The 12,109-nt window shown below is 34.8% G+C and overlaps 1 protein-coding gene across 2 annotated transcripts; it reads right to left on the bottom strand.

Moving 5' to 3' along the window:
• Positions 1 to 509: 509 nt before the first annotated feature.
• Positions 510 to 6,611, bottom strand: LOC110030992 (AT-hook motif nuclear-localized protein 10-like). Of its 2 annotated transcripts, none has more exons than XM_020734016.1 (6): positions 6,498 to 6,611; positions 5,194 to 6,030; positions 4,161 to 4,213; positions 2,056 to 2,187; positions 1,383 to 1,544; positions 510 to 1,007 (listed from the first exon to the last, which is right to left on the bottom strand). In XM_020734016.1, the coding sequence occupies exons 2-6, from the start codon at positions 5,912 to 5,914 to the stop codon at positions 741 to 743; spliced, it is 1,335 nt and encodes a 444-aa protein (XP_020589675.1). In that variant the 5' UTR covers positions 5,915 to 6,030; positions 6,498 to 6,611; the 3' UTR covers positions 510 to 740. The 2 variants fall into 2 exon arrangements, with proteins under 2 accessions (XP_020589675.1, XP_020589666.1); XM_020734007.1 differs by having other exon boundaries at positions 6,414 to 6,504.
• Positions 6,612 to 12,109: the final 5,498 nt, after the last annotated feature.

The following is a 12,109-nucleotide window of genomic DNA, read 5'->3' as shown; positions in this document are numbered from 1 at the left end:
CCCCCCCATTCTCATGTATTTACATATCGAACATCTGAACTTACTTTTTTCCCTTTCTACCGCCCAAATTGTTCATATTACATGAAAAAAAATATCACTATTTTAATTTAAAAAATAAAATTCAACTATTAGATGATCGAACTTACCATATTCCATCATTATTAAAATGAATTTTCAAGTAACCATTTCAAACTTCATAAATATATAAGAATTTAACTTTTCACATTTAAAAAAAATAAAAATAAGGGGCAATTACCTACAGAGCATAGAATTCTCATATATTTACATTCCTAACATCAAAACTTTAAATTTTTCATTCACAGCCCTAAAATCTTACATATATCATCAAAAATACCAGAAATACGCTATCTCAAGTATATATAAAGTGCAATAAATATAATAATTAAACTTTAAGCATTAGATATATAAATATAGAAAAGATTGTGGTATGCATGCACATCCTCATAAAAAAAAAAACACACGAAAATGATTCAGAATGACTTGTAAACTAAAAGAAAATCACTTCACTAACAAGTTGTTCATCATAAATAAAAACAAGGTCAAACAGCAAAAATCTACAGACAAAATAAAATACCTTCACTCTGAAAACACTAAGTTCTCCTCCCTAATTAATCCCACACAGCAATAGAAACAGGTAGGCGTGCATGACATAAAAGAAGAAACCAAGGTACCAAAGACTACAGTACAGGTTAAGTATATAATATCAGGAAAGTTCAATTTCATTTCCATGAGAGGTTTGACATGCCCAGCAGATTGGTATTGTTAAAAGTTCCAGTGCTTTGGTTCAGTGGACTAGGAGGTCCGCCGGAGGACTCGCTCGCCGTTCCCCGAGAGGGTGGACTGCTCGTACTTACGGTCAAGCCTCCGCCTGCGCCGGCACCGATGCCGTCAGCGGGACCAAGCTTTGCAGCCGATGATAAAGTGTTGACGAAATTAGTATGCTTTGGAGCTTTCTTCCCGTCGGCAATAAAACTTCCCACGACGACCTGAAATTAGGCAAATGAGGTATATTTCAATCACTAAAGATGCAATGTTATTTGACCTGCATGTTTCCATGCACTCATCATCTACAAACATGCATATATTGACGCATAATGCTCATATGTATGGATATATATATATATATATATATATATATATATATATATATATCTTTTTTTTTTTTTTTTGACTCTGCAACTTTAGAAAGAAGACTTCACATGAGAACAGAAGCTTGACAATAAAAAATACATTGCAGAAACTGAAGTCAACTTGTTTCCCCTAAATTGAGCTCACTTTTTTCAAGACAAGAAAACAAGCAATGTAATCAGTAACATTTATATTCAAAGAAACCATGGTGTCATGTAGGAAAAATGGCTGACCTGAACAGGAGATGCTGCTGTAAGAAGCCCAGCCACCCCGCCACCAATAACACGACCATCAGGACCAGCCAACGAAACACTCAGGCCGCCAGTTCGACTGCGCTGACCACCATTCTCAGACAGAAGAAAAGAACCAGAAAGTGATAGTATTTCAAAACGACCCTGAATATAAACAATAAGAAACAAATCATGCTAGCTCTCTACATGGTTTTTCCACAATCTAATATAATTAGTTGGTTCTAACTGAAAAAAATTAAGTGTTATATGCAATAACAAAAAATGTTGAACGTCAAAACAATGTGGCATTGCTGGTAGAAACAGCAAGCGAAAGTCACTTAAAGCTACTATATAAACTGATATGAGCTACAGCCTACAGAACATTTGATAAAAAAAAAGGCACTGATAAAATAAAAGAAAGAAAGATTTATATACATACCACTTAATTCCTAAGTATTTACATATCTAACACCTAAACTTCAATTCATATATGACACCTTACCTATACATGAAAATGTGTATTTCACTTCTTAAAAGTTAAAAAAGTGGTATTTTTTTATGTGATATGAACGTATTGGGGTAGATATGTAAAAAAAGTAAAGTATACGTGTTAGACATGTAAATACATTGAAATTGAGTGGTATGTATGTAAATGCCCCAAAAAGAAATAACAAACCTCATAAGTTACTGTTCCACCAGAAGTTGCAGCCTGACGAAGCGTCACATTAGATATAGCACCATTTGCAGAAAGAATGCAAACAGCACGCGGTCCATTTTGGGAGAACGACATGATTTTTGAGGATACATCCTGGGCAATGAAAAGACATTATTTAAAACCCTATTCTTATTGTCATATGTACAATCAAATCGGACCAATAAATTCACAAAAATTAAGTATATCCATCACCGGAAGGAAAAAAAATACAAATTCAATTGTCAGTTGAAAATATTAAATCTTTTTTCATGAATCAAATAGGACATTGGTGACTGCTAAAGAGATGCATGGAACATATATATGATCATAAACACAATTATAACTCAAACATTAGAAGGAAAAAAAGGCACAAATAATTAATGCATATAAATTGAAGAAATAAAAAATTACCAGTAATTGAAGCTAACTGAAAATGGTCAAAGCACTAAAAAGGAAAGCTTTGGCATCTATTTTGATTGCTACAGAAAATGCACTAGAAATAAACTATGATTTAAGACTTGAGAAAAGGTCAGATTATAAAGATCGCATATTTGAAGATCCATTACATGAACAATCGCAACATCTATAATGTTATAATGGCTTGAGGTGCGTATTCAATATTCAATATGATTTACATAAATTCACCCACCCTAATAATATTAATATCCAAGAACAGGACAAATAACTATAGAAATACATAAAGTAATAGCTGTGAATGGAATCAATCATGTAGAACTGTCCAATTTCATCGAATAATAGGCATTCGAAAGAAAAAAAAAGTCAACTAATAATCTTTAATCACAATAAAATACAGTATTAAATGATGTATTCAATATTCAATAAAATTTACATAAATTCAGCCTCACTGATAACATCCAAGAACTGGAAAAATAATAATAGAAATGCATAAGATAATACTAGTGAAATAAATCAGGTAGAACTGCCCCGCTTTGTAAAATCAACAACCAATATGCCATTCAGAAATATTTTTTAAGATTAGTTAAGAAAATCAATGAACGGAACTTCACAGCAAAAACCATTTCCAACACAACTAAATATATAACTAAGAATCTCCCATATGGATAAAAACAAGCATGATATTTCAAAAATATAATTTTATAATCACATTGATATTTAACTCATGATAATCCCAATAGCTTAGGGCTGGTTTGGGATCAATTTTGATTTTTGTAAGTGTTTTTATTTTCAAATACATGTCTGTTTAATATTTTTTTACATTTTTTTTTTTGCTAAAGACAAATTAAAATATTTTTGAAAATGCTCAAAATAACTTTTAGGGCTTAATTGAGATCATTTTTATTTTTTGTTTTAATTTTTTGCTCTTAAAAACATGTTTCTTTTAGTGTGTTTTTTTTTTGCATGTTTTTTATTTTGGTTTTTAAAAACAAATTAAAATGTTTTTGAGATCACTCAAAACAACTTTTAGGTGTTTTGAGCCTTTTTAAAAACAACCATACCTTAATCAAATAACTGAACACGTTTTTTTTTTTTTCAAATTAAAATATAAACTAAACAAAATAAAAATAGAAAATAAAAATAAAAAATAAAAAACAAAACTGATCTCAAACAGTCCCTTAGTTGTTTTAGAGTTTTTTAAAAACAACATATTTTAGTGTTAAGTATCAAGGGCTGTTTGGAATCATTTTTTTTTTCCATTTTTTTTATGATTTGTTAGGTTTTAATTTAAATTAAAACATGTTGGCTTGATGTATTTGTTTTAAAAACACTAAAAACATTTTTTAGGTGCATTAAATGTTTTTAAAAATAATTTGATTTGATTTTAAAAAAATTAAAATATATAAAAATTATACCAACCAAACATGTTTTCAAAAAAGAAAGAAAAAATAAAAATAAAAATAAGAAAAAAAAAAATAATGCCATATGGACCCTTAGTGCTAGTAGCAGGGACCACTTATTCTCCCTTCCTCTCTAAAAGAATTCTTCAACTACACCCATGGAAATTTTATCAAATTTTCACAAATTAGAATTCAAAATGTAGAGTAACCTGAATGTTTAACATCAAAATTACATCCGCATAATAGAAAAAATGAGAGCTAAAGCATTACCTCCCCAGCCTTAACAGCAATAACATGGGGAGTAAATCCAGTCCCAACCGATCCTGCAAGAAAATATTTTTTTTTTTAGAAACAAAAGTGTAAGAAATAAAAAATCAATTTTTATAAATGCAAACAGACACACCATGTCATTGTTATTCCGATAAATCATTTACAACAAGATTATAGAGAATCTAAATAACATGTGTATGAAATTGAAGGAAAGAAAAGACATCATATAAAAATTATTTTTAATTATGATTCAAAGCATCAATAATTTTGAAACAAGTTTTATGATTAGGCTGTGTGACCTAAGGTCAACTGTCAACCTTTACCATTAGTTGACCATATTAAAAATTAAGTTTTCTATTAGGATTCATAATTCCAACTACAAATAGTTGGGGATAAGAATGATGATGATGATGATATTATTTTGATGAGACAAGTATGCGGGTGCATTAATAAATTACTAATTAGTCCATCTTAAATAAGATAAAATAGCCAGAATGACTAATAAAACAATGGACAAGTACAATAAGCAGACCACAAACTCATCTAAACAATACAATCTGCAAAATATTAAAGTTTTTTTCAGAATTTTGTTAAAAAAAAGGCCATAAATCCAGGAGATAGCAACTAAACTAAAGCTTATCTGAGCTTCATTTTATAAAACTAAACTACCAATCAACAAAAGCAAGCATTCAATAACAAACAGATACACTGCTAAGTCTAAGTCTACCCTGGGGTAAAAATATCCAAGGTCAATATAGTAATTTACTTGTTCCTCTTCTTCTTCTTGCGTCAGCACCAAATCCATGATCCATCTACCATAGTAAAACAGCTATTTTCCTTCCTAACCAAACAGAGCAACCCTCCCTCACCCACCCTATTAATCCCTCATGTCTCCTCCATATACCAAAATAATTAAAAGAAATCAACCTCTCCAAGAAAATAAATGCAAAAAAAATAATAGTAAACATCATTACAAACAGAAACAACTGGGAAAAATCAACACATCTTAAATACAGAATCAAAAACAAGTTACCCAGTGCCAGCATCTGCTGCTTCTTCCCTGAGGAGCCCGGAGGCCTTCCCCTTGCCTTCTTCGTTGGATCACCAGAAATTGAAAAAGCTGCATTTGGTTGCCCTGATGATGGTGAAAACACTGCACTGCCTGGTGAAGCTGTAGAAGTTGGGGAAACTGTGCTTAGAGCAAGAGCCATGGAACCATCTGCGCTATACTTCCTAGGGCGTCCCCTCTTCTTCTTTATCTGCTCTCCATGACCACCAGCATTCAGGCCATGAATCGAAACCACAGGAGCAGCCAAGGCTACATCTCCACCAGCCCCGCCACTGTCAGAAAGGCCACCAACTCCAGCACTTCCACCATGAAACGAAGGAGGTTGGCTAATGGCGCCACTGTTTCCACCATGAAAAGGAGAAGGTTGACTACCAGTCCCGCTGCTTCCTCCATGAAAGGGAGAAGGTTGGCTACCAGTCCCGCTGCTTCCTCCGTGAAAAGGAGAAGGTTGGCTACCGGTGCCAGTATTTCCTCCATGAAAAGGAGAAGGTTGGCTACCGGTGCCAGTATTTCCACCATGAAAAGAGGAAGCTGGACTACTAGAGTTGGACGCGCTCGTAGTTGGCTTAAAAATGGCAGAACCCTCGGGACCGAACATGAGCCGCATACCAGAGAGGGAGGGATGAGTAGCCACAGGGTTTTTCTGCATGCTCATGGTGAAAGGTTGTTCAGATCTCACTTCCATAATTCAAAGCTCGAGACTTTCAATCGCATCAACAAGAATCTCAGTTCGGGCTCGGCTCCAAGCCCTCGAGATAGAAACAGAAAGAGCAAAACTTCGATCTTTAATATTTGGGTTTGCTGCAAAAAAGTAAACAAAATAGTTTTGAACAGCAAGTGGATCAAAAAACATCTCAGAAACCCTAAACCCTAGTTGTAGATTACGAAAATAGCAGACGCAGCAACAAGAGCTGTTAGTTTACAGTCGAAGGGTGTAAAAAGCAAGAGTGCGAAATAAATTAGTCTCCGGGGACAATAAAATAAGAGTAAAACATAACAAATGCACAAATCAGTGACAATATCTTCAGTGAAAACTACAGAAAATTCGAGGAGGCTCGCAAAAATTCCATCTTATTTCAAATTTCCGGGAAAATTAAGAAAATCGGCGAAAATCCATGGAAAAGGACCTAAGAAATAGGGGGGAAAAAAAGAAAAAGCTGGTAGAAAAAAAGCGGAAAATAAACCCTAGCGCTCTCCCAACGAGTTCCTGATGCTGAAGACTTCTAGGATGAAAATGGAGAAATCGCAGAAATAATTTGTGCTCCAACCTTTCGATTTTTTCCTCGATTTATTTTTTTTTTAATTCCGCGGAACCACCTTTTATTTCTAATGAACACCGCAGATGGCAATTTATAAATCAATTATTAGGGGAAAAAAAAGAAAGGTAAAGAAAGCGGGCCGAAAATGCTAATCCCGCAAAAGATACAATAGGGAGAGATAAGGCATTTGAATAATAATGTGAAGGAATATTTACCCACATATCACACATTTCTTTTATATTTATGTCTAAAATTCAAACTTTAATTTTCAATTGTACTTGATTTACACCTTAAAGAATATAGCATAAGTCAAGAAAGAGAGAAAAAGAGAGAGGAGTGAACAAGTCTATCACACACATCATCATTTATTCATAAAATTATCTCTTTATTTATAAACTGATCTCTTTATTTATAAATGAGATTGTATAATATGATGATGTTATATTTTTTTTTTCATACTTTAAATGGGTTGTACAGGGTATTCTTGATATTTTACGCCTAAGAGTATGTCGCTCAACTGCTCTCTGACTTTGTCGGCTGGATTTATAAGGTTTCGGGTTGGCATGATTATTCGGTCAGTTAGGCTGAATTAGCACTATTGGTCGATCGATCTTGATTGGCATAGGGTCAGCAAAGTCGAGGACAAATGATCTAGTATAGTTATCGACCATTGATAATGGATGACGGAGCTTCTAAACATCCATGATATGATTGTAGATGTTGAGGGGATAGATCTTCTCTCAGGTCGGCTTTTAGTGGTGGTTGACTCATGTGACTTGTTATCTCATTTCTGATCAAATGATTTAGACTTTGATCATTCGGTCATCTTTTTGCCCTTCATGTGTCTCGATTGGTTTTGGCCCTTCTGCTTTGGCTCCTACGGTTGCACTCGGTCGAATAAGTGGGACTCACATTCTTTTGTTTGTGGGTCTTCCATTGTACTACTTTTCTACTCCAAACTGTTAAATCTTTTAAGGACGAGTGTTGAGCATATTTTTGTTCTTCAATTATCTTTCCATTTGAAAGCAATCTTGTGATGAGAACAAAATAATTTAATGCAAAAAGTAGATCATTTTTATTCTCATTCAATGATTCAATAATTGAACTTTTGTTATTTCCGAGTCTTTGAGTCGTATAAATAAGACGTGATAGGACTATCTATATTTCATATTTTCTTTGCGTCCATTCTCCTTTGAATCGGTCAATTTCTAAGTACTGTCATGGAGAATGGGTCAAATTCTCCGATCAAAGTCAACAACAAAGATCAAGTTCGTGTTACCTTCGAGGGACCGAAGGAGTGGTACCGCTTGAAAGGTGAAAAGAAAAACAAATTCATCATTAAGAAGAGAAAAGTGGTTGGGTTGGCAGATCATGTAAGGTCATCTAATTTGTTCCCCGTGTCTCGGCAGAGGAACTTTCAAGCGACCGACCCGACCATCGATTTATCGGCTTGACCTTTTGCAATTGATCACACAAAACGATGTTGATGCTTTGCTGACGCCCAAGGCACAAGAAGCTGCTGGTTCTCTATTGTCACCTGGTTAGAACAATTTGTCAGTTACAAGGTCTGAGCGGGATAAACTCTTTAGTATAAGGAGCCTCAATCTAACTTGTTAGATTTTAATTTTATTTGGGTTTTTTTTCTTATGTTGTCTTTGATGCATTTGACCTGGTAGTCCTGGTTGATGGCTTACCTCTAACAAATATTGGTGGGAACCCGATTGTGATGCCAAAAGCAGCTTCACAGGAGTCAACCGGGAGCGGCCGACTCTCGAACGAGGATTGTGGGATTAACAGCCCAAGCAATACTTTGTAGGCCTAGAGGAAAGCAACTAATCTGATAGACATCCCCTAGTTTGCTGGCTCATTGCTTGTCTGAGATAAGGAACTCATTCTCTCGGTCAGCCAGGATTCATTGAGGTGAGGAGATATACAATCAAGTGGAGAAGGTGGAGAGGGTGGAGGAAAAGACCATTCTTCACTAAAAATAAGCAAACGTTTAGGAGAGATCCATCATACTCGATGCTCAACCCGAAAGGATCAAGTGAGCAAATTCAAGTTTGGGGAAGAATATTTGTAGAAGAGGTTTCTTCAGTTTGGCACGTCTCGGTCGAAGCAGCGGACGATCCCCTCGTAAACTATTTCCTCTCGACATTGCTCTTGAGCAATTTATAATTTGTAATGCCTATTTTCGTAATGAAATTTGGTAACGTTGGTCCCCTCCGAGTGAACCGGCATGAATAAGTTTTGTCACTTTGCTTTCAGAGAAGGAAGATGGAAGTTGTTAAGAAGATGGAAGGTCCCCAAGTGTATGATTCACCTTTGGCTTCATCTGTAATTTAGAAAAACATTTTTTTTTTCTTTTGAACACTTGTAAGGAAATTTTATAATTTTTTCAAACATAAATGGAAATAAAGTTCCAAGACATTTTCATCACATTTTATTTTTCTTGTGGTGATTGGTTGTGATAATTGATAAAAAGAAAAGCTTTAAAGATGTTTTCGATCGGTTTGTTGAGTTACCACCTGACTCAAGTTTCGCTTCTCATATTTCAGTCGCTTGAATAGGTCATCCCCTTGAACGAGCCACACCTTATGTCAATCATATTAAACAGATATTGTCACAGTCATTGCGGGGTTAATAGTTGAAACCGGTTGTTGAGGTGATTCATATGCTTCCCATTATGGATTTCATCGTTAATGGGTAGGAAATTACCACAAAATATTAACCCTCTTCGAACTATGAGACATGGGTTTTTTATGATGCAAGAAAGTTGTGAATCAGATCTTGCGAGTTTTGCTTATCGAATATTATCCATCACTATCGATCATTTAGGAAATTTTTATTGATAGTACTTTACTTGTTATTGTTGATTATTTAAGAAATCTTATTATTTGAACGTGACCAGTCACTACAATTTTTTCGCTTGAACGAAACCAATGTCAATGGATCGGTTCGAGTTCCTGAGTGTTAGTCGCATTCTGACAATCTCTTATGCAAACTTCCCAAGTTCCCTAAGTGTCGATCAGACTTAAAATCATATGTGTAATTATAAGAAGTTATTCAACTATTTTTAAGAACTTGACAACAAAATATATGGGTTCGAATGACTCAGCTTGGTTTGTTTGGGCAGTTGTGGTTTGATAGAGGATTCTCACATATCGAACCAACCGCTAGTTAGGGTATCAAACATAACTCTATTAGTGATACCATCTGTTGGCCTCCATGCAGTCATGAGGCAATCGAGTGCCTTCGTAGTGAGGACAGATTCAAGGATGTGAATTATGCCTCAACTTCCATCCCTCGTTTTAGAGGGCCCTCTTTTATGGTCAAAGAGCAATGGGCTTTCTTCTGGAGGAAGCAAAGTTAGAGTTATACTCCTCAGTCAATATGTGGTTGTTGGCTAGATCCAATAACTCAGCCAATGACTTTAATTGTTGAAAACCCAAAGCATATAAGAAGGGTCCTTCCTTTAGCCTTTGAGCTAGGACGACATGAGCTATTGCAAGATCCAAGTCTCTGACTTCCACCATCTTCTTCTGGAAGTGTGTGATGAATGAGTTAAGAATCTCGTTATATCTTTCTTGTACTTACACTAGGGTATGTGATTTTTTCTAAGGCTTTTGGATGCTAGAAAACTAACTATAAACATTTACTTGAAGCCAACAAACGATGTGATCACTCCCTGCATAATGCATTAAAGTACCCGAGGGTCGATTCCCTTAACGTGGTAAAAAAAATATGATATTTTAGCACATCAGTGATTTTCAGAAGACACAGTTGACTCAAACCAGGCTTTGTGGTTGGTCAGATTGTTTATGCCCTTGTAGGACTCTAGAGTGAAGATTTTGAACCTCTATGGGGGCTCAGCATAAGAGATTTGCTTAGAAAATGCATTCTTGGGTTGTCGGGGTGACTTGATATGCCCGGATTGGTGTTAGTTTATCGTGTCAATCCATCACTATCAAAAGTACTGGGAGTTGCCTTTTCATTCCGAGGCCTAAGGAACTGTTAGGTCGTTGAGTGTTGACCCTTCCTCTAGGAAGTGCGACTATGTTCCCAAAGCGAGCCTACCTCGGATGGCGTCCAACATTTGATTCTTCAACTCTTATGTTTGCTTTCCATAAACTCGTTGGTGCACTTCATGTTGTCGGTGTCTCTGTTGTGACTTACTTCTCTATGGATTGCTCCTCTTATTGTATGTGACATGTTTCACGCTCATTGCATCGTTTAGAATGTTGGATCATTATTTTTTCATGAATCACATCCCAAAGAATAGAGTGCAAGTCGGGAGAGAGGGGAATATATAAATAGAGAGGAGTGAACAATAAAAAACAATAATACAATATTTTTTATCATGCCCATCCTAATTTTTTTCATAAAACGATTTCCTTATTTATAACAGAGTGGGTACACTGATGATTTTACATTTTTTCTCATACTTTTAAATAGGGTTGTATAGGGTAATCTTGGTATTTTACATGTAGGGCTTATTACTTTGATGTTCTCTAGCTTAGTCGAGTAACCATGTTTGGCTTCAGGTCAACAAGATTAGTTTTGTCGGTTGGGCTTGGTCGATGTTCCCGATCAGCCAAGCTTGATTGGCTTCGGGTCGAAAAGACTAGCTTGGTTGCTAGATCTATTCTAGCTAGCAGTCCTTGATAATTGATGGGGGAGCCTTTTGGACGTACTCAATATGACTAGAGATGTTGAAGGGCTAGATCTTCCCTTAGGTTGGCTTCTTAGTGGTGATTGGCTGAGATGTCTCATTATCTCGTTTTTGATTGAACATTTCGGGCTTGGATCATTTCTTCATCTTCTTACCCTCCTCGTGCCTCAGTAGACTTTGGCTCAACCTATTTCGCTCAGTCAGATAAGTAGATCTCATGTTATTTTTTTGGTTAGTCTTACCTCACAGTACTTTTCTCATATAGATCGTTTAATCTTTATAGGTTCAACGCTAGGATATTTTAATTTTAAGTACAACATAAAAACTATATTTCACTTTTTAAAAGTTAAAATAGTGATATTTTTTATGCGATATGAAAATTTTGCCTCATATAAATATAAAAGATAAAGTTCAAACTTTAGATACGTAAATAAATAAGAATTGGGGAGTTTGTGTGTAAATTCCCCTAATATGAATTCAAAGTGGTTTGAATTTTCTTGTGCCTCAAACTTTTATAAAAAATATATAATATATATTAAAATATTTATATTCATTTATAACATAGTGATATTATGTTAAAAATATCATTATAAGAATAAAACATGTTACTAACTCATCAAAATTTAAATTTGGAAAATATTTTCAAAAAACTATAACACATATATTAAATATTGTCATGATAAATATTAACAATATATTGCTAATTTGGGTTTTTCGACCTAGCATCGACATAAGTTCCATCGACTCTCATTGATGTTCTTGGTTGGAAACAATTGATCAGAGATAAGAGCAAAATGTTTCATTATAGAGGATTATCATCAATATCATAACTATCATTTGTAGTTATTAGATCACAATTGTCCTCTAAAACGTTTTTTTATGTTGCTCTTTTACCCATGTAAAAAATGTTGTGTTTTCTCGTATATCAAAGAAAGAAGGTTCAATGCAGTCA

The sequence above is a fragment of the Phalaenopsis equestris genome, unplaced genomic scaffold (genome assembly GCF_001263595.1).
Source record: "Phalaenopsis equestris unplaced genomic scaffold, ASM126359v1 Scaffold000002, whole genome shotgun sequence".
Lineage (NCBI taxonomy): Eukaryota > Viridiplantae > Streptophyta > Magnoliopsida > Asparagales > Orchidaceae > Phalaenopsis > Phalaenopsis equestris.
Note: the sequence above shows the minus strand (reverse complement) of the source record. Positions and strands in the feature narration are given on the sequence as shown.